Raw genomic sequence first — 23,911 nt, forward strand, 5'->3', positions numbered from 1 at the left:
AAAATTCTGATTTGATACCCTTCCGTGTAGGGCTTGTAACTCATTCAATTTTTAACCAACTCAAGAGTTTTTGTAGTCTAAATTTAACTACAAATAATAATCTACATGTAGGAAAAAGATTCACGTTAAAAAAAGTTAAATTGAATGAGTTATGCAACTTTTAAAATTTGAGTGAGTTATTCGGTCCGGTTCCCGGTTTTGGGCCGGTTCCAAGGACCGGTTTTACCGGGTCCCAGTTCCAAAATTTGACGAGATTATAGTACCGGTCCCGGCCCGACCGGTTCCATCGGGTTCCGGTTCCGGCCGGTTCCCCGGTCCATATGCTCATCACTACTTGAAAGTTTGGAACTACGATGACTGTCAAACTTGTTCATTAGTTTTGAATTAGTTTTTTAGGCGAGATTCGAACTTGTCACGAACTTCTAACTTCTCCTCCTTATCATATAACCACCGGAATGATATAAAAACACAACTTTGTTGAAATGTCAAAGAAAAACTGAAATAAGGAATTTATAGTTAAAAATTATGATAAATGATGTTAGGGAAGAAAAAAAAATATTAAAGAATGTTATTAAGTTTTATAATTGTATATTGATATGTATATCATCTCTTAGAGCATATATGATAAATTTTAACATTTTTGGTTTTCTTTTATGACAAAAATAGCTCAGAAAAATAAAAAAAGAAACAGAAAAAACATCTTGCATGCATGCATATATTATGTATGGATGTAAGTATTTGCGCGCACATGTATTTGTTAGGTCGATGTTGATGGGTAGGGTCATCGCACCATTCATGATCCATCAGTCATATATGCCACTACTTTAGTTAGTACTATATGAGAGGGTTGGTGTTCACGAGCATAGTCAACGTGTAGGTAAATGTTGAAAGAAGATAAATCGAAGAAAAAAGAAGAGAGAAGGTCACATAGTCGGATGTGAAGGGAGGCACATAACACCGCACCACCTCAACATCACCCATAAAAGGGACGATGTTAACGTCGTGGTTCTTTATTCAAATCGACATCACGTATGAGTCATGGTGCTCACACCACCAACCATATTGTACACCCTGTGGTGGAGCTACTAAGGGGCATGGCCCCCAGCTTTTTTGAATAAGAACATGATAGATCTACTACTAAAACATTATTTATATAAAAATATATATTCTTTTAAAAAGAAATATAAGATGATACTTCTAGCTTTCGAAAGAAAACCGTTATAAAAAATTAGTAATCTTCATCTAAAATCAAAACTTTACAAATCCTAATCGTCGTTTAAACTCCTCTTATTCAAAAAGCCCACAAATTCTACTATATCTAAACTTTTATAAAGCCCACAATAACAGAGAAAACAAAGCTAAAATGTTAAAACTAAACGCCCTAACAGCGACACTCCATTCTCCAATCGTCGTCTTAAAGATGACTCTTGTTAATGTCGGAAACCTTCTCCTCTTGTCGCCCATGTGTGTCTAAGAGCATACGGTGTCAGCAACGAGAAGTACGGTTATGGCTGAGATGGCACCTCATAACACAGTGAACACCATCCCCTCCCCCCTCCCCCCCCCCTTTTCTCGTTAAGGGGGTGTTATGGCATATCTCGTTGTGACGGAGATGAGATGAAACAGGAAGTTTAATTGACTGTTGCCTTTATCAACCAATCAAATCATTTTCTTTTTTGCTCTCTCTACCTCTTAACATGTTATAACATGGGGAACATCATTCCCTCTTGGTGTTATGGGGGTGTTATAATTGAGGTGACATTTGAATTGGGTGTTATAACGTGACCCATAGCTAATGCTCTAAGAAAATGTGCATCTTTGTGATAATGATCGGTCATTAATATAGATTAGATACAATCTCTTCAATTACGGGATATACTAGTATAGATTAGTATGTATATAACATTAGGGTGAAACCCTAATGTAAGTCTTGGTGACCGTCTTTGTGACAACCCATTTTCTTGGTGAAAACAAAACTCTTTCTTGGTGAAAAACAGCTTTGTGAATATCTCGTGTTCTTTACTTTTTATGTTCTTTGTTTGTTTAAGTTAATTTACATGTTCTTTGTTTATTTTACTTAAAGTGTATCGTCTTGAGAGTTAAGGATGTATAAATAGTGCACAAACCCTATATATTAGGGTTTTGGTCCAGGCCACGTACGCCCAGCAAACGCAAGGAGTTCCCAAAATTTACAAAAATGCTATGTAGGACCAAATTTGCAAACAATACTCATACCAAGGGTCAAAATGTAAAATACATGGAAATTGAGATGTTACAATAATAACGACTATGAATATAAATATAAGTTACACTAAAAGTATAGTAAGTGTAGCTTAACTTACAAGAATTTTAGCTAAACCCGAAAAATTACACGGGCAGAACTCCGAACCAAAAGCTCATTTTCGTCCGGCTCCTAGACTCATTAGAGTTCCACTAAAATATCTCAAGAAACCCAAAAAAACTGGACTAAAACAAGAAAATGTCTCCAGAGAGAAATGAGAGTGAAAATGTGTGAACATGATGGAAATTTGGGCATGCTTATATAATCATCAGGAGGCGTGTCACACACCTTTCTGAAGGCGCATTGCACGTTGGTGCTACGTCGTTCCCCCAGTTTCTTGTCGTATGTGGCAAGTTTGTCGGTCCACGTCACCCCCTTCTAGAACACAGGCGTGACGCGCTCTTGCTCTGTGTGCGCACACATGAGTTCGGATTTTTAAAACTTTGAAAAATCATATATTTCTTATACTAGCTCTATTTTTGACGTTCTTTATATCCACATGTAGCTATCGATGAGTACTACAACTTTCGTTTTTGGATAATACTCACTTTATTTTTAAAGTTGTATTTTAACAGACTTTGACTGTTAAAGTCCATATAAAAATCATAACTTTCTCATACAACTTTCGTTCTCGACTATCTTTATATCGACAAATTCCTATTCGCGAGACTTCGAAGAAGCATAACTCCTTCATACGAAGTCGGATTCGAGCGTTCCATATATCTACGGAATCACCATCGCGACTTTTACAACTTCGTCAAGAGTATTTATCCTAAATAATCTTCTATTAAAAACATTAATTTATCGTTTATTGATAAGTCTACAAAAAAGACTCATAATATATAGTCTACAACGTGCATGACTAATGATTTCCCTATTCGAAGTTTTAAATTATAATAACGATTACTTATTATATTTCATTGTGTAGCCCAAAGTTGCAGGTATTAGGTACACTATATATACTAAATATTAATACTTATCTTTTTATTTATATGGCAATTATAAATAGTAAAGAATCAATAAATAGAAGTAGAGGGAGTTTAATGGCATAAAATATATATAAGTTATTGAAAGGGAGGTTCAATATCTTTCTACCAAATATTAATATATAGGATAATATAAAATGTAGAAGGATAAAATAAGATAATGATAAATGTCAAGAAAATCAATAATATAGTGGAAGGATAAAATTTTAGGAAATTCTTGCTTTGCTTATTGGAATAATAGTAAAACAATTAATACTTGAGGAGTAGACCGACACAATAATGCGATTGAGGTTTGACGACCAATTAATAGAAATGATCCATTCATGCAGCCCACGCATTTGACGATAAACTATAGACGTCAACTCAAGGATCATTTGATTCATCGTGCCTCGAATTCGAAGTCACCCATGGAATTTACGGGTTAGTCAAACATATCGTATGGCATCTTAATTTGAACTGAACACAATCAATCAACCAATAAATTAGTTTGTTGACATTTTAGTTAGGTTATTTGGTAAGATAATTTCATTGATTTGATGTATACATGTTTAATTTTTTATTTTATAATTTTTTTTTAACCGGCAGGGAATTTTATTAAAGCCACGGGACTAACAAGGCAAAAACAGGGCATAAACAGCACAACTATTTCAAAAAATTACAAACCCAGACACACCCATTACAGTAACATTTCAAGTTCCAATCTCATCCGTATCCAAAACAATATTGATGACTCATACTCACTTTGACATGTTAAAAGGTTCATCAATCTGTCAACCCTCGGATTGAAATAGAACTGAAGTGAGTCATGGCAATAACATGTATACGTGGCACACAAGTTTCAATTATTCGACAAATACTATGATACGTGTTGCCTCAAAGATTACTTCACATGCATGCACAAAACGGTGGAGTTAATTTTTTTCTTTTTGTCTGTTTGTGGATAAGACGACACACATCGGCCCCATAAAACCCGCAACTACATGTACTCTATCTCCATTGCTTCGACTCTCTAAATTAAACTAATTACGTATAGCGTATTTTCAAATTATTTCAATCATCTTCAATCAAAAATGCAAGAAATACATGACGAACTCGGCCGCCCTATTCAGCTTACCGACGAGTTCGGCCGTCCTGTTCAACTCACCGACGAGCATGGTGTTCCCGTCAAACTCACCGGCGTCGCCACTACTCAGGGTCACACTCACACCACCATTGGATCAGAGCTTCAAGACAAGATCACACCCGGCTTCGCCACCACTGATCAGGGTTACAATCACACCACCATTGGATCAGAGCTTCGTCACAAGACGATGCATGACCAGACAACCGACACCACCATGGGCTCCGAGACGCATGGCGGAACCCACTTCGCTCCGACACCGATCGATTACCTAAAACATGGCGCCGGTGCAGTCGCTGGTGCCGGTGCAGCAACTGTGGGTGCGGCAGCCGGAGCTGCTAAGGGTGCTGTAACCGGCGGTGGAGCACCGGTGAGCCATACCCAGGCTCATGGTGCTGCAGGTGGCGATGAGAAACAGCTGGAACATGAATCACCCAGCTCTAGCTCCCCTTCGGTAAGATCAAGCATTCAAACTAATTTAATTTTGAGGTTCGATTTTTATAAGCTGCTTGTTTTAAAAACATTGGTTGGCAGTCGGAAGATGACGGAGAAGGAGGGAGGAGGAAGAAGAAAGGTTTGATGCAGAAAATTAAAGAGAAACTTCCTGGACGCCACAAGAAAGAGGAGAAGCAGGCAACCGCACACAGCGCCAACACCAAAGTAAGCAGCGCCGGCGAAGGTCCGGCGGGTATAAGGGTGGAGCATCATGACGAGAAGAAAGGTCCTATCGATAAGATCAAAGAGAAACTTCCCGGCACTCACTGATCTCTACTCTACTCGAGTAATTTTTATCAAATTATCATCCGTTTTCTATTACATGTGTTTATGTGGGTGTGTATCTACAGTGTGTAGCTGGATTTTAGATTTTCGATACTATTTGTTGTAATAATTAAAAGAATTCTGTACGAGGTGTATTAGTATTAAATGCCTTCCTATTTGTACAGGAACGTGTATGTTATGCTGTTATTTGTTTTTTTATAGCTTAGCGGTATAAGTTGTGTCTTTTCTCTCAAATCTATTAAATTCATTGAAATTATTAGGGTTTAATGGACTCACATATTTTCATTTTCCTCTCTATACAACTTTATCAACAAATTCCTGTAATGGATTGAATTCTTCAAAAAGTTTATTGCGTTGTCATTAAACTCTATCAATTGAATTGAATGTCAACATAATAATAAATTTTAATCCATTAAATTTGAATGAATTTAAATCTCAAAATGAGATCCAATAGTCAATTAAACATAGGGGTGAGCATTTGGACCGGCCCGGACCGAACCGGACCGGACCGGTTATGGAGAATTTTGTGGACCATGGACCGGACCGGATGAGTCGTGTCCGTGTCCGGGTCCAGGTCCGGGTTTTCCGGTTTTTGGACCCGTTTGGACCGGTACAACTTTAATTGCATAGAGTATAATAAGTAATCTACATTGATGTATAATATTATAACTTGCAAAATTAATATGTTTCCGTTTCATGCCTAACTAATCTACATTGATGTATAATATTATAACTTGCAATTTGCAAAAATTAATTTTCCAAATAAAAGCAACTAACATATAAATCAACATATAAATCAAGTTCACCAACAAAAGTTAAACAATTTTAAGACAAACATACAAAAGTATTACCGTAACAACAAAAATCATAGTTTAAACTTTAAAATCAATATGTAATATATTTAAAGCTTGTGCAATCTCTAAATAAACACAAATGAAAATGTTGTTAGTATTTAATAAAAAGTAATAATTGTATAAAAAAAGAATAAATATTGTAATTTTTTATCCAAAGCTATATCATCATCGTTCAAGATGTCACCAACGTTGTCAACTATCGGATTTGTAAACTTTATTACCCAATCATGGGTGCATAACAAAGCTTCAACTATCAATGTTGATAAACTAGTTTGATACTCACTTACAACTCTACCACAAGTGCTAAACGCGGACTCGGAATTATAGTATAAAATAATACTAAAAAGCTAAAATATTTCAGCTTTGATAGCTCTACTTTGAAGGATTGTAACTCAATGAACATAATACCAAAATAAACAAAATTATAGTCTAAATTCATCTACAAATTGTAAACTAAATGTTGGAAAAAACCGTAGGTCAATCCGACTTAAAACGAATGAGTTATGGGTGTTTAAAAAACGTCACAGATTATAAAATCTTGCTAAAAAGCTGAATTTTTTCAACTTTGATAGCTCTACTTTAAAGGATTGTAGCTCAGTGAATATAATACCAAAATAAACAAAATTATAGTCTAAACTCATCTACAAACTGTAAACTAAATGTTGGAAAAAATCAGAGGTCAGTCCGACTTAAAACGAATGAGTTATGGGTGTTTAAAAAACGTCAGAGCTTACAAAATGTTGCTGAAAAGCTGAATTTTTTCAGCTTTGATAGCTCTACTTTGAAGGATTGTAACACGGTGAATATAATACCAAAATAAACAAAATTATAGTCTAAATTCATCTACAAACTGTAAACTAAATGTTTGGAAAAAACCGCAGGTCAATCCGACTTAAAACGAATGAGTTATGTGCGTTTAAAAAACGTCACAAAAATCTTAATCATATCCAACCGGTTCTAAACCCGGTAAAAACCGGACCGGACCGGGAAAAAAACCGGACCGGACCGGAAAGAAATCTTAGAACCGAGAACCGGCCCGGGTGTCCAAAAAAACGGTCCGGTCCGGTCCGGTTCACCGGTCCGGTCCGGTCCACCGGTCCAAATGTTCACCCCTAATTAAACATATCAATCATTGAAGTAGCGTATTGTTTTGTTTTTTCAATTGTCATTGAACTATCAATTGAATGTCAAAATCTTATAAGAGTGTTATAAAGTTTAATCTATTAAATTTGAATCGTTTTGTTTTTCAGTTGTCCTTGAATTTCATAATATCAATTGAATGTAAACATATCTTATAGCAATAAAGTTTAATCTATTAAATTTGAATATCAACATGAGATGTCAATGCTATTGAATGGCAATTAAACATGAAAACTATGACATATCTTATAACAATAAAGTTTAATCTATTAAATTTGAATATCAACATGAGATGTCATAATAGGATGCTAATATCAACATGAGATGTCATAATAGGATGCTATTGAATGACAATTAAACATGAAAACTATGTATACTATGTAATATTGTAGATGTTTTAAAATGGAACGGTAGTTTAAATGACATCCCATCCATAATTTATTTTAATTAAACATGTCATTTCATTGAATTATATATGTGGATGTTTTAAAACATTTGAATCATGTATTGTGAGTGTTTTAAGACATTTGTATTGTGGATGTTTTAAGATGTATTTGTAGCTTAAGAATATATAAGATTTGTCTTTTTTTCAAAAGTCGGTGTTTCAATTATGTTGTTGAGAAACATTGATCAGAAAATTACTTATGCAATGGCACTAGACTACAGATCAAATCTTTGGGCAAACGTGTTATTGAAACAGTTATTATATCTGGAAGTAATATTGGAAACTGAACTTTTATTCCAAAAATGTCTTTAAATCCTACTGAAAACAAAATCCTGTTCAAATTCCAAAGAAAACAATTTTTATTGGCAGTATGTTTTGCAATGACAATTAATAAGAGCCAAGGACAATCTTTATCAAATGTTGGTTTGCTTCTCAAAGATCTTGTTTCCTCACATGACCAATTGTACGTTGCTTTATCCAGAGTAGAGAGGGATTAAAATTATTAATTTAGATAAGGATGGTAGACTATCAAATAAAACATCAAATGTTGTGTATAAAGAAGTTTTTAGAAATTTATAAAAACTTTGTATAATTGTATTGTTTATATCAATTTTTGTTTTTGTTTTGTTTCAATTTTAATTCAATTCTACAAAAATAATATTTTTCTAACATATTTATAAATGTAGATTGCCGATCGGATATTCAAACCATTATGCTTTCGTAATTTTAACGAATCATCATTTCACTATCACATAACTGATAAAACATCTATATTTATTACTTATTAAAAATTTTATTATGATTCTTCAATTATTAAATATTATTATAAATAAAATTATTTTTAATTTTTCCCATCTGTAGTGTCCACGGATTATAACTTAGTGTATATATATATATATATATATATATATATATATATATATATATATATATATATATATATATATATATATATATATATAACCAAATCATTTGGATTTGTAGTCCATTCTAGACTCTTATATCAAATTATAAATAAGAATCCTATCCAAACCATTCTGGATTTCGGATAGCAAAAAACTATTTTATAAATTTTAAAATATGTGTGAGACGCAACGAACAGTTTTGGAATATCAAATAATATTTGTTTTTTTAGGAACTTTTTGCTCGTCTTGGCCATTTCGGATTAAGAAATTGAAGCGATGTGTTATGAGGGAAAGAGGATGTCATAATCGTGTGAAGTGGAAGAGAAGATTTATAAATGCGGTTAATAAGATTGACATTTTGATTTTATTTTGCAATTTCTTTTAAAAAATATATATATAGAAGGGGAAGCATGAGTTACTGCCAAATCATGAAGAAAGCTAAAAATCGTTGTTTAATTACTATGTGTAGTATTAGTTAGCTGCTCACGTACAAGACCTAACAAAAACACAGTAATTTTAAGAGTAAAACAACTAAGGCTAATGCATAGCTATATAGAGATCTTGGTGCTTCCGCTATCTTCCAATCTTTGATAAACACTTTCAATAGACTTGACCAAGTCATTATCATTAACATTTTCTTTAGCAAGGTAAATCATAACCATATCACTGATTTCACCATGCACCGGTAAATGCACCCTTCAAATTAAACATCCAACTGCTTTGCCCTTTTGTTAATTATAGATCTGAACAAATACAAGAACTTTTATCTTTAAAATCCAAGTTCCTTATAAGTCCTTATACTTCCTTTATCAGATTGTGCCTAAGAAAAAGAGGCAAATCCAGGTAAAGATGGGATTTGGCTTGTTCTTGTTGAGGGAGGTGGGAGTTGAAGAAGCCATAGTAAAATATTAAAAATAAATGTTTAAGTTTTGAGTAAGGCTTTAAAAAATTCGTCATGGCTTCAAGGTTTGTACTCGACGCTGTGCTTTAAGAAAATGCCGTTTTAAGTCTATATGTATATAAAAATAAATAATAGTAGAAATTATATACAAAATCATTAATTATACAAAAAATTATCGTCTTAAGTTACGTCTTACAAACGATATGGATTTTCATGACTTGTAAAAACTTGAGATTTGACGGTATCGCCAAATCACCGTCTAACATTATTAGCCTTGGTTTTTAGAGCTTGAGTACTGAAGCACTATGTGGTATTATATATAGAGTTAGGTTCATATGGAGAAGGACAAATATTATATGGATGTAGGGATTAATATGCACCAATCATTTTAATTAGTAAATTTTTATAATTAATTAAATATATAAGGGTAATTTGGTAAATTAGCTTTTATATTAGTTATTTTATTTTATTTACAAAAAAAATTATTATTATGGTAGCCTATGGCATCTAGCTAACGTTTTTAGCAGGGGTTGGCTAAAAAGACACCCCAATTTTCCATTTAGACATCCTATTTGATTTTTAAGGTTTTTTATTGGTTAAATTTGCATTGTTTTTTGAAAAAAAAAATTGTAAATAGTTTATTATAGGTTGACTTTTAATAAAAGTGTTTATAGGGTGTCTAAGGAGTGTCAATCACAGCCTCTCACTGTCGATTGTTCATCAATTACATTATCATAAAAACCTTAATGTCGTCGAACAAACAACCATCATTTATTTGTAGTCACCACCAAAACTTTTGATTTGTGTCTTGCTGAAGACGAGAAGAAGAGGTTGGGAAGTAACTCAAGGTTCATGGGATTTTTAATCATCCAAGTAATTTACAGAAAAGATAATTTAATGGGAAGCCTACTGTTAAGTTAGTTTGATTTTTGTTGGTGATTTGTTTCACTAATGTGATTTAAGTGTAATGAGATTATTTTGTGTGACAAAAAGTATCTTGATAAATATTAAACAAGTAAGGAAGGTGTGGAGTGTACATTTGTTTAAATTTATTCAAGATTAAAAGTAGACTGTCATTTAAGGGCGAAGCCCCTGAACGAACGGGGGTCCGGGGCAACGCCCCTGGGAGCGGGGTCCAAGGGGCGGAGCCCCTGGCTAGGATCGAGCTGTATTGAAAAATGCATCAGAAATCCAAATTTAGAATATTTGACCCATTTTTGGCTTGGTATTAACCCTTATAGAAAACTCAGATTTATGACAGTTTTTTGACTGTTGTCAAACTGTTTTATGACAGTTTTAATAATTTTCAGACAAATGAGATATTTAACCAATTTTGGTCAGTTTTTTTTGGTACTCACGAAATTCATATCTAATTCTCTGTTCTTTTCTCTTCTGAGTCTTATCCAATCAAAAATTAGGGGGTATCACCCAATATTTTGATTTGATAGTGAAATCACAATTCTCAGAATTTCCAAAGCTATTGTTATCCCATTTTCTAACAATTTTTTTTTTCAAAATCAATGAACATCTTTATGTTACAAATTACAATATATTTAAAGTTGGGTTTTTTTACTAATATTCTTTTCTATGTGTGGACCTAAATGTTAAACGAAAATTGAATGTATATGATGAATATGTTTATTTCATTGCAGTGGATGTGTAAGTTTTTTTAATTATAAACTTTTATAAGGGTTTTTTTATTAGAATTTTTTTATCTGGTTCAAGGATATTAAAGTTGATGATGATATCATGAAAGAATTTCCATACCCCTTTTGCTTTAAATATGTTAACTATTGATGATGTTATAAGAAAGTTAATCACCAAACATAATTTGTATATTTTCTCTATACATAGATATTGTTTTTGGTTTTCATTTATCTTTTACCCATAATTTGTATCTTTTTTCTAGACATTGATATTTTTTTTTAGTTTTCTTTTATCATTTACCTACCTCTAAAGTTTAGTTTAGGGGTGTTTAGATTAACTTATTAGCTTATTGCTTATTAGCTTATTTGTGATGGGAATAAGCAATAAACATGGGGAGAGATGCTTATTAAAATTAGCTTATTTAGCTTAATAAACTAGATTTTATCCAAACACTCAAAGTTAGCTTATTGTGAGAATAAGCAATAAGCACCCCTTTTTTCCTATCCAAACACCCCCTAATGAAATTTCTTTTGGTTTATACATTATAATTGTTTTTTTTCTTAGGGGCTTTTTTGTGTTAACATGGTCTTTTTGTGTATTGATATCTTACATGTATTGTTCATTTTGTATATTTTTGATAATACTAATTCTTTAATATTTAAAACCATTCTGGTTGAATATTTATAGAACCATTCTTGTAGAATATTTACATAATCACTATGAAAGAAAATTTACAGAACATGCAATCACATATAAGAGAAGAACATGCAATCACATATAAGAGAAAAACTTGGAATCGAGTTCAAGAACATGTATATATTCTACCAAGAATTACATTTTTACGATAAACATCACATTTTTATAAGAATAGTTGGAATCGAGTCAATTATTTGGTTCATTGAAGAAAATGTATTTGTTCAAGAATTATATATTTAAGAATGTTAACTTTTAACAGTTGTATTTGTTTTTTATGATATTTTGTTAGAATATTTATAAGAATATTAAAATGTATAAGATATTATTATGTACGAATTTGTATTTAAGTTTTTGGATGTCTATGAATATATAAAAATATTGTTATATTGTTCAACTAGAGGTTTTGTTATTCTTCAATAATATTCTAACAAAATAATATTATGAAAAAAAAAAACATCATTCTAACAAAATAATATTCTGACATAATAAAATCGGTAATGCTTACAAATTACGTTAGAATTGAAATTGAATTAATTAAAAAAAAAAATAGATTTTATAAATCAAGAGAATTAACTATCTCCTAAAATCTGTAATTTTTCATTTTTTGAATTTATCTTAATGGACTAAAATACCATCACAATGAAATTAAATGGTGTTTTTCTACTATTTTTAATTTAATAATATTTATTAATCACATTTTCTTAAAATAACTAAAATGATTGATCCACAATCAACTTTCTATACACATAATACATAACAGAAACATGATCATGTAAGACTCTTTTTTTGGTTACGACACCTTAAAAATTGAAAAAAAAATTTAAAAATACAAATCATAAAATCGAGCATAGTACTATATTTGAGAGAAACAAAATGAATTTTTTTTATGATCCATTAAAATTGAATCATGGATCATTTTATGATCCATTAATGATCCAAAAAAATTGAATTTTTTTTCTCTCCAATATAGTATATGCTCGATTTTATGATTTGTATTTTTTTTTAAATTTTTTTAAGGTGTCATCACCGAAAAAAGAATCATCACTGGAACCAAACCCGTATAACATCTATACTATAACTTAGCCATATATATATATATATATATATATATATATATATATATATATATATATATATATATATATATATATATATATATATGTTAAACCGATGGTTAAGAACACGAGAATAGATCTAAACCCTTAAAATATTACGATCAAAGGCTATTATCAGATGGGTTGTTTATGTAAATTCCAAAACTCATGGGACTAATTTGTAAGTTTTAAAATCCGATTAAGGGTATGTTGGTACTTTTGTTTTTATTTATTTCCTGAAATCATAAAAAATCCCTGATTTTATGCAACATTTTATAAGTCGTTTCTTTCCTTCGTCTTTATTTATCAGCTTCATAAGCCATTATCTCAACCAATTGTTACCATTTTCGTTTCGTAGAAACCAATGGGGGGAGGGGAGGGTTACAAATTATGGGAGAAAGACAGAGGGGTTATTAGATGATAATTATAATAATATAGGGTCTAAAGTGTAAATGTGTCTACTATATATACATATCATGTATATACATCTGAATTATGATATACAATATCTTTTACCAAGTTTATCTTGGTATCAGAGCTCCCAAATACAACCCTAATTCTGCCGCAGCCTAGAAGTCAAACAAAGACTTTTTTTTAAGACCTCGCTGATCAGGAGACAGAAGATGACATGAACAGTGGGCGCATGAACAGTACATTCGAAACAGTAACCGCATGAACAGTGCATTCGTGAACAGTTTTTTTTGGCCCCTGCTTCGGCCAATCGCTTCTTTCTCCATGGAACCACTCAAAGCTTTCTCTACAACAGAAAAGACTGCACATAACTCTCACAAATTTGGTTTTACATTATCACCAACCAACTATGGTTACTGGAAAACCATGATCCAACCTTTCTTGACCACAAATAATCTGCCCGGGTATGTTGATGGCACCATTCTATGTCCACAAGCAACTACAACTTCTGAGAAAGAAACTTCTTCTACTGTTGCAAACCCTAGCTATGCAATCTGGATAGCTAACGATGCATATGTATGTATGCTTTTACTATCTACAATTTCTGAATCTTCCTTCCAGCATGTACAGGGTACTACCTCCCATGAACTTTGGATGTCCCTTGAACAAGCCTATGCACCACATACTTCTTCCAGGGAGTATACCCTCAAAACCCAACTTCTCAAACTAGAGATGAAAGGTGGTGAGACCTCCTCTGCCTACCTAAACAGATCTCAAGGATATGTCAATGCCTTAGCTAATATTGGTGAGCCTATGAAAGAAAAAGACCTAGTTATGCTTGTGATCTCTGGTCTTAGGGAAGAATACAATGGTTTAAAATCAACCATCCTTGCTTGCCAAATTCCCACAGCCTTCTCCGAATAAATGGTCTTCTCTCATATCACGACTACATGATATGTAAATCGATGCCTAAAATCTCACATATCCAAGCTTTCATGACTACTACTACAAGCCAAAACACCACTACTGCACCCTCCTCAACAGCCGTCACAAATCAGTTGCAAAACCTACAACATTTGTTATCACAACTTGGTCTACAACTTCAGCCAACAAAGACTTCATCTCCTCAAGCCTTTTACATAAACAGACTGGAAACAATCGTGTTCGAGGGCAATTCAATCGACGTGGATGGAAACAACCATACCCAAGGAGATTTCAACAACATGAACCAGGGTGGAGGTAACCGTGGTCAGTTTGCTTGGGCTTCTAATAAAAACATTGTTTATAGTACATGTAACAGGTATGGAATAGGACATGTTCCTTCTCAATGTCCAAACTGTGACCCCACTACTTTTCGAAGACCACCACCATCGGCTAACTATGCAGATCACCGCTCACAAGCATCCACCTCCTGGCTAACTGACACAGGATTCAGTCACCATGTCACACATGATCTACATGGCCTCGACAGAACTGAGCCTTACTATGGCGAAGATAATCTCCACGTTGGCAATGGTAAGGGTTTACCCATTCTTCATATTGGCTCTTCCAAACTTTACTCACCAACTAAATCATTTGCTCTAAATCATATTCTTCATGTCCCTGATATTAAACGCAACCTTCTTTCCGTCCAAAAATTTTGCCTTGATAATCATGTTTATTTTGAGTTTCACTCTTCTTTTTTTGCTATCAAGGACTCAGCTACTCATAATACCCTCCTCACGGGTCCAAGTAATGGTGGTCTTTACTCCGTTTGTCTACCTCATCTCCAATCTCTTCCAAAAGTTGTGTTTTCTGTTGTTCGTGCTTCGTCCCATATTTGGCATCAATGACTAGGACGCCCACATATTCAACTTTTACAATCTATGTTATCTAGATACAATTTACCTTTTTCAAACAAATGTTCTTCTTTTGTTTGTGACTCGTGCTTATTTGGAAAATCATATAAATTACATTTATCACAGTCTTCTTACAAGAGTTCTCATATTTTAGATCTTGTATTTTGTGATGTATGGGGACCAACACCTACCGTTTCTAGTGATGGTCATAATTATTTTCTTCGTTGTGTTGATCACTACTCTAGTTTTATGTGGTTATTTCCTTTGAAACTGAAATCTGATGTGTTTCCTACCTTTAAACGTTTCCTAGACATGGTTGAACGCCAATTTCAAACTAAACTAAAATCCGTTCAAACAAATTGGGTGGAGAGTTTCGGAATCTCTCTCAATTTTTTGCTCCTCTTGGCATCACTCATCGATTATCATGTCCTCACACAAGTGAACAAAACGGATTTGTTGAACGACGACATCGACATGTCGTTGAAACTGGTTTGACCTTACTTGCCCAATTCATGTGCCACAACGGTTCTGGCATTTCGCTTTTGAAACAGCCATATACCTTATAAATCGAATGCCCTCACGAACTACCAAAAATATTTCACCTTTTGAATACATCTTTCATCATAAACCCGACTTCTCGTTCCTACGGGTTTTTGGTTGTCAATGCTACCCCCATCTCCGTCCCTACAACAAACATAAAATGGATTTCCGATCCACTTTGTGTGTCTTTTTGGGCTACAGCCCCACCCATCATGGCTATCGATGTCTTAATCTCTCCTCATACCGCATTTACATTGCTCATAATGTCCGCTTTAATGAAACATTTTTTCCTTTTTCCACATCCTTATCTCACCACTCTCCATCAAATGACCAACCACCATCCTCTGATCCGTATATCTCCTCCTATCCTAATCCAATAACACCACCCGAGCCACCTCAATTACCCACTACTCCTCACTTCACCACTTTTACATCCCCTACCACTAATCGACCTCCATTACTTCATACCTACAAACGTGGCACCTTCCCACGTCAACCGACTAAAAACACCACCCGAACCCACCACCACCATTCCAAATTCTATGGGTGATGATCATACCTTTGAGACCGATTCACAAAATAAATCGGTTCCCTTACCTCAAGATCCTGCCATCCAATCTCTACTTCCGCATTCACGACCCCCTAATCTTCGTCCCAACCCAAAACAAACAAATCCTTACCAACATTCCTCTTTTCACACCACTCCAGATTATTCTCGAACCGAACCTCCTAACTTTACCATTGCTAATTCATTGCCACGGTGGCGCTCAGCGATGTCCGAAGAATACTCTGCTTTAATGCGCAACGGTACCTGGTCATTGGTACCCCGGAAACCGAATATTAATATTGTTGATTGTAAACGGGTGTACAAATTGAAGAAAGATCAAACTGGTGTGATAAAACGGTACAAAGTTCGACTTATTGCCAAGGGCTTCAAGCAACAACCAGCTGTTGATTATCAGGAGACATTTAGCCTAGTTGTTAAAGCCATAACCATTCGTGTTGTTCTCTCCTTATCCCTTTCACAAAAATGGTCGTTACGACAACTTGATGTGCAAAACGCCTTTTTACATGGGGATTTAAAAGAAATTGTGTATTTACAGCAGCCACCGGGTTTTGTTGACCCCACTAGACCAAATCATGTTTGCCTTCTCCACAAGTCACTATATGGTCTCAAACAAGCTCCAAGAGCCTGGTTTCATAGGCTCTCCACTGCTCTTCTTGCTCTTGGTTTTCGGGGTTCTCGCACCGACCCATCCTTATTTGTTTATTCCTCTCAAGGAATACTAATGTACATGTTAGTTTATGTTGATGATATTGTGCTCACAGGTAACAATTCTCAAACCATTGATCAGGTGGTGCACAACCTAAGTAAATCATTTGCTATACAAGATTTGGGTGTTTTGTCCTATTTTCTAGGTGTCGAGATACACTATCAAACGGATTCCAGCCTTCTATCCCAACGAAAGTGCATACTTGATCTGCTTCAAAGAGCTGGCCTCTCTTTCTCCAAACCAGTACCTTCACCCACGACTACGAATGCTAATCTAGTTATTGGTGACAGTAAAGCTTTTGATAATCCTGTTCGGTACCGACAGGTTGTTGGTGCTCTCCAATATGTCACTCTCTCAAGGCCTGACATCATGTTTGCGGTCAACAAAGTCTGTCAGTTTATGCATTCGCCCACCGAAAATCATTGGTTTGTTGTCAAGCGTATACTATGCTATTTACAAGGAACAGTGTCTTATGGTTTGAAACTACAACGTCATTCTGATCTAAAGCTACATGCTTACACTGATACTACTGGTCCATTCATCACAGCCTACTCTGATGCGGACTGGGCTAGCTGTCCAGATGACCGTCGATCCACCGAGGGCTATGTGATATATCTTGGTTCTAACCTTGTTTCCTGGTCTGCTCGCAAGCAACGCACTGTCTCTCGGTCATCAACAGAATCTGAGTACAAGGCTCTAGCAGATATGGTGGCTGAACTTACTTGGCTTCAAGCTCTTCTGGGAGAACTTTGTGTCCCTCTCAAAACAGTTCCTACATTATGGTGTGATAACTTAGGTCCTACTTATCTTTCAGCCAATCCAGTATTTAATGCACGCACCAAACATGTTGAAGTCGACTTCCACTTTGTTCGTGAGAAAGTAGCTCAAGGAAACCTTTCAGTTCAGTTCATCAACACAAATGACCAGATTGCTGACATCTTCACAAAGCCATTGTCTTCACACCGTTTTCTACAGTTACGGTCCAAGTTACGGCTCGCTCCCCGGCCTTAGCTTGCGGGGGAATATTAGACGATAATAATAATATATGGTCTAAAGTGTAAATGCGTCTACTATATATACATATCATGTATACGCATCTGAATAATGATATACAATATCTTTTACCAAGTTTATCTGGGGTTGTGAGGCAAAGATGGAGGGAATGTATAAAAAAACATGTTTATACTTTTGCGACAATAGAAGCCGATGTGGGGCATGTAGCCAACAAAACGTCTCTTCTGTATCATGGCAATGACGGGGCATTAAAGTTGTCTTTCTATACAGTAGTAAGGACATTCACAACATACTTAACCTCACAAAAAATGGACCAAATATTACTCAACCCTCAAAAGTATTCACACATCGCAAGTTTATCGATGAAAAACTTTGAGCTTTGTGGTAAGTACCAACTCATTCGTACAATCAAGCACGATTTGTTGAAGGATCTTCAAAGAAGGAAAGGCATCATGTCAATATAGGAAGACATAAGTTCAGTGTATGATTATGATAAATTTGTTAGAGCATATTTGTGACTTTCCTTTTTTCTTAAAAATAAGGCCCTCTTTGATATGCATCTGACCGAGTCAGGTCAGACATTTTTGGCTGACTCGGTCAAACGAAAGGTGTTTGATAGACAAAATCTTGACGTCTGACTCGGAAAGCAAGGTCTGACCGAGAAAGAAGTTGGGGGATGGATGACCCAGAAAGAAAGTGAGGGTTTCCAATGGTACCCTTGGCTTGGATAAAAATTCATAGTTAATGAAGGTTACAGGATTAGAACTTAGGTCTCCCTTGTAGAAGGTATGGTGTTTACCACCAAGCTAAATGGGTTTTTATGTTTTGTTTCTAAAATAATATATTTAATGTCTATTATGCTGGAAGTTTTTTATACATTATTATTATTATTATTATTATTATTATTATTATTATTATTATTATTATTATCAATGTCTATTATTATTATTATTATTATTATAATTGTTGTTGTTGTTATTATTATCATCATCATCATCATCATCATCATCATCATCATCATCATCATCTTCATATTGCAGAGAAACGTGTAGAGCATTGGCGTAAAATTGTCATTTTGCACCAGTCAGCACATTCAGTCAGATTTTCAATCAAACAGCATGAGTTCTTACTCAGTCAGAATTTCTTACTGAGACAGACCTTTCTCAGTCAACACTCTCTCGGTCAGCACCCATCAAACGGGGCCTAAGTTATGCTATGCACAACACTACCTAAGTGAGTCGAGGGGGAATATGTGTAGAAGCTTTTGGCCTTTTACAATGATATCCATGTTGTTGATGAAAGGATAAAGAACAAGATGAACTCAAGGATATGTGAAAAAGTTGTAAACTTTAAAAACATATGTTGTATGAACTTATTTTCTTTTGGACCGACTTGCCAAACATTAGAGATCAATGTTGAAACACTTCTCTAGGGTTAAAGAAAGTAAGGGCGGGTAAAAGTGGTAAAATGACTAAAATGCTCTCGTATGCGTTATACATAGAGGTGGCAAATCGGGTCATCGTGTCGTGTTTTTGTTTGACACAACACGACAATGTTTTATATAACACGAACATGACATGATCTCAGGTTTTTTTAACTAACACGAAAACGAACAAATTAAAAACAATAAACACGACACGACAAAGATAACATGAAATAAGAATTAATGTATTTAATTATTATTTATTCATATATAACACGACAAAAAAAATGTTAAATTGTGTTAATTTCATTTCAGATTTTGAACACGAACACGACATTGTGTGTCGTGCTTTTGACACGAACATGACACAAATTCGAATTTCAATTTCATCTCAATTTTTTCTAGAATTGAAGTTTAATTATGTAAAGTCTTGGATGCATATATAAAAAAAACATCTAAAAAGAAATGCACAAGAAAGATAAACTATGAAAATTGAAAAAGAGCAAAAGGCATAACATAAACATAAACATAAACATGATGGATGAATGCATGACATGACATATGAGCTGACGAGAGAATTGAGAGAATTGAGAATTGAATCTTTTACATAACACAAGACAAGTAGTAAAACTTAGTCTGCTCTCCTTTCCTTAATCCTTATACAATTGTGTCCATTTGACGAGTTACTCACTCTTTCCCAAAATCAGCATTGTAATGAGCACTTGATTCAAGCTTCTTAGCCTCATTCAGTTTACGTACAGCCTAATAATAGATTTTCCAAAAACAAACAATAATATTATAATATCAATAATAAAATAAACAAAAAAGATTATTAATTATTAATTAATTATATTTTACCTTCATGAAATCTTCATGGATAACATAATCACGTTCCGCACGAATTGCAGACATCCCGGCTTCAGTGCACACATTACGAAGATCCGCCCCGTTAAACCCCTACACAAAATCAAAATATATCATTAATCAATTTTTCTTTTCTCAAAAAAAAAAAAAACAGAGATAAAAATAATAATAATAACAAGAGTGAAAAACAACCTCAGCAAGTTTGACAACAGCCTCATAATCGATTTCACCATGTTTAGCAATTCCAGCAGCATGAATTTTAAGGATTTCCATTCTTGACTGCTCATTTGGAAGTGGAATCTCGATTTTTCTGTCCAATCGACCCGGTCGAAGAAGAGCTGGATCAAGAACATCCGGTCTGTTTGTCGCCATAATCATTTTCACCTAAAAAAATCACTAACAAATTAAATAACAAATTGGAATTCAAAAGAAAATATTTTCTTATTTTTTTTTTTTTGTTACAAACCTTTCCGAGCTGATCGAATCCATCCAGCTGATTCAGCAACTCCATCAGTGTTCTCTGAATCTCCCGATCAGCACTTGTTCCCTCACTAAAACGACGCCCACCAATCGCATCAATTTCATCCATAAATATAATGCACGGCTACAAATAAAACAAAATAAATAATCAGAAAAATAACTAATTACAAAATCAAATAATAAAGTAAAAGTCAAAAAAGCTTTAGTACTTGGTGATCACGTGCATAGCTGAACATCTCCCTAATCAATCTTGCACTCTCTCCAATGTACTTATCAATAATCGCACTCGATACAACCTATTCAAAATTCCATTCCCCAAATCTTAAAAACAATACATTTTCAAGAAATATAAAATTAAATAATCAAAAAAAGAAATACCTTCAAGAAATTAGCATCTATGTTGCTAGCAATTGCTCTAGCTAGTAAAGTCTTCCCAGTTCCAGGAGGTCCATACAGAAGAACACCCTAAGCAGAACCAATACATTTGTAAAATCCCAGAAAATATATGGAATCTAGACTTTGTTAAATTTATATACACAAGAAAATTAGAGTGATTAATAATATAATATGTACCTTGGGAGGTTTGATGCCAACCCTAACAAAAAGCTCAGGATTCATGAGAGGCAATTCTATAGATTCCCTAAGTTCACGAATCTGATCTGATAGCCCTCCAACAGCAGAGTAACTAACATTCCCAGGATCTTCATGAAGCATGTTATAAACAACTGGATCAACCTACAGGAACAAATATGTTTAGTCAAAACATGTGAAAAAAAAAGGTTGACTTTTTTTTTTGAAAAAAAAGAAAGTTGTTTAGAATATACTAACTTCACGGGGGAGTGCTCGCATAATGGTGAGAGTTGTCATATCAAGAACCACTCGAGTGCCAGCTGTCAGTTTTTCTTTGTCCACTTTACTTCGGCACCCAACTACATACCTTGGACCACTACTTGCTTTAACAATCACTGTAACATGAATCATGAAACTTTATAAGTTTAAGGAGAAATTAAAAATGTTGTAATGAAATTATGAAAATGAAAGAGAAATACATCGTTCGTTGTCCAGAGGCCTGAGAACTTCGCCTATAATCTGTCCAACACTCTGAAGAGATTTCAAATCATCTTCTGTTTTAGCATAGTCTTTCTTTGTGCTGCGAAGAGTCTCTCTCACTGCAAATATCAAGTTTTCTTCTTGTTGTTGTTAAGATGGCATTTCAAGCTCACTTAGAAGTTAAAACAAATCAATTATATGACATTATAAAGTATCCAAGAAATCTTGTCTCTTGTGAGATATAAACTAATGACAAATGGTTAATAGAAAGGAACTATAAGTCTATAACCACACACCACTCACAAAAGTAAAGTGCAAAAGTTAATATCAAATAGCTACAGGGTACCTAGCAATGATTCCCATAAATAAGCTTAACCACAAATGTCATAGATACCATTCTACATAGACAACCAATCAGCAAGTAATGTGGTTAAAACACCAAAATGGCCTAATCCAAGTACCAATTGTCACATATATATACTTAAAAAGTCCATGTTTCTGGAGTTAACTAGAAGTTCTTCTCTGCAAAAACTAGAGAAAAAACTGGCTCAACCCACATAAAAATATGAACAACCTACAAAACCTATTATTTCTCCATTCAACTCCTCCTGGATAAGGTCCGAGAATAGAGCTTGATCAAGAACATACCCAAGATAAAGCATTAAGACAGATATTTTATGCTACAACTAGGGTTAATCCTTAATAAAAGATTAGCAAAAGAATTAAAGTTATATGGACTACCTAGATCCTACATAGCTACACAACTAGATAACTAGATGCTTACATTCAAGAAACTCGCCAATTTTCTGCAACACTAATGTCAAATTTTCATAATTTATAGAATCAGTGGCGTAGTGAACTCTTGCATTTTAATAGCTTGTCACGCCACATTAATAAACTTCCAAAAATCAGCATAGAAACAACTAATTTCAAAATCAAGAAAGCACACGATTAGGTCTGTATATGTAAATTATATAAGCACACTTACGCAGATTAAGTATACCAACGAACAAGTAAAACTACATCATTCCTAGTGAGCCAGATAAGTCATAACCATAGTAACAGAAACATTTGGTCTTTTATAAAAATGAACTTAGAGGATCTGACCTCCTCGAACTCGAGAATCGAGCTCTTTGTGTTGAAGCATCTTTTTCCGGTACTCGGTAACGGCACCACGGCGACGAACGGCATCTTCGCCCTCACTCGTCATCGGAAAATCGCAGCTGGTGGATCTATGTGCTAGTACCGATTGATCTAGTCGATTCAAAAAGATAATCGGTGAAGATAATTTCCGACTTGTTGATCAAGAAAAGAACCAATTTTGGGCATCCCCCAAATCCGTGGCCTCTAATGGCTCTATATACTCAATATCTCAAATCCTAAATTTAGTTTGATTGGGCCCATAGTTATTTGGGCCTATTTTTCAAGAATTTATATTCAACTATATTTGGGCCTCACTCATGGCATACGAGTTATCCTACTAGACTACTAGTTGAAAATTTCCACTTACATCCCACCAAAACTAAAAGTTAGAACAATGGTAAATCGCAATATATATCAAACATTTTACTTTATCTTTGATTGACGCACCAGCACAGTAAATATATAGAGATTCAACATTTATTTTGTTCATAACAAGGTTGTACTTGATTTTGATTATGTTCATGTGATTCACATTAGGGATGAGAATTTGGCCCGAAAACCCGAACCGAACCGAATTAGACCCGAATAAGCAATTCGATTCAGTTTTCGGGTATCTATATAAGGCTTATTCGGTTTTCAGGTTATTCGGTCCGAGTTACCCGAATAAGGGCTTATTCGGTCCAAAAGGACCGAACCGAATATGAAAAGTCACATTTTTTTCCACTTGCACGATTGCTTATTCGGTCTTGTGTTCTATCGATCGTTACCGAAAATACCCACGTAATGTTTAATGTTTAACTTATATACTTATAGATAGATTTTTGGGTGTTTTAAATGTTTAATGTTTAGTGTTTAATATGTTGCTTAATAACTATATCTTAAGAATGTGGTGGTTGGATTTTACATTTTATATATCAAGAATAGTTAATCCGTGTTATTTGTGTTTATCATAAGCTACAAAAGTCATACAAAATACAATATTTATAATCACATTGTAAATGTTATTTGGGTTATTCGGGTTATTC

General features: G+C 34.2%; 2 protein-coding genes across 2 annotated transcripts; one reads left to right on the top strand and one right to left on the bottom strand.

The window, feature by feature from the left end:
• The first annotated feature begins 4,250 nt into the window (after positions 1-4,250).
• LOC145051599 (uncharacterized) lies at positions 4,251-5,328 on the top strand. The gene is made up of 2 exons (XM_078999493.1): positions 4,251-4,841; positions 4,922-5,328. Exons 1-2 carry the CDS (start codon positions 4,338-4,340, stop codon positions 5,150-5,152), a joined length of 735 nt encoding a protein of 244 aa, XP_078855619.1. The 5' UTR covers positions 4,251-4,337; the 3' UTR covers positions 5,153-5,328.
• A 14,513-nt stretch (positions 5,329-19,841) lies between these two features.
• LOC145054174 (26S proteasome regulatory subunit S10B homolog B-like) lies at positions 19,842-23,078 on the bottom strand. Its single transcript, XM_079002321.1, has 10 exons — positions 22,851-23,078; positions 21,743-21,862; positions 21,522-21,658; positions 21,267-21,428; positions 21,072-21,158; positions 20,903-20,989; positions 20,680-20,817; positions 20,406-20,597; positions 20,208-20,306; positions 19,842-20,111 (listed from the first exon to the last, which is right to left on the bottom strand). Exons 1-10 carry the CDS (start codon positions 22,951-22,953, stop codon positions 20,037-20,039), a joined length of 1,200 nt encoding a protein of 399 aa, XP_078858447.1. The 5' UTR covers positions 22,954-23,078; the 3' UTR covers positions 19,842-20,036.
• Between the last annotated feature and the right edge of the window lie 833 nt (positions 23,079-23,911).

This window comes from Lactuca serriola, chromosome 5 (genome assembly GCF_051521515.1).
Source record: "Lactuca serriola cultivar US96UC23 chromosome 5, Lser_US96UC23_V15, whole genome shotgun sequence".
In the NCBI taxonomy this organism is placed as follows: Eukaryota; Viridiplantae; Streptophyta; class Magnoliopsida; order Asterales; family Asteraceae; genus Lactuca; species Lactuca serriola.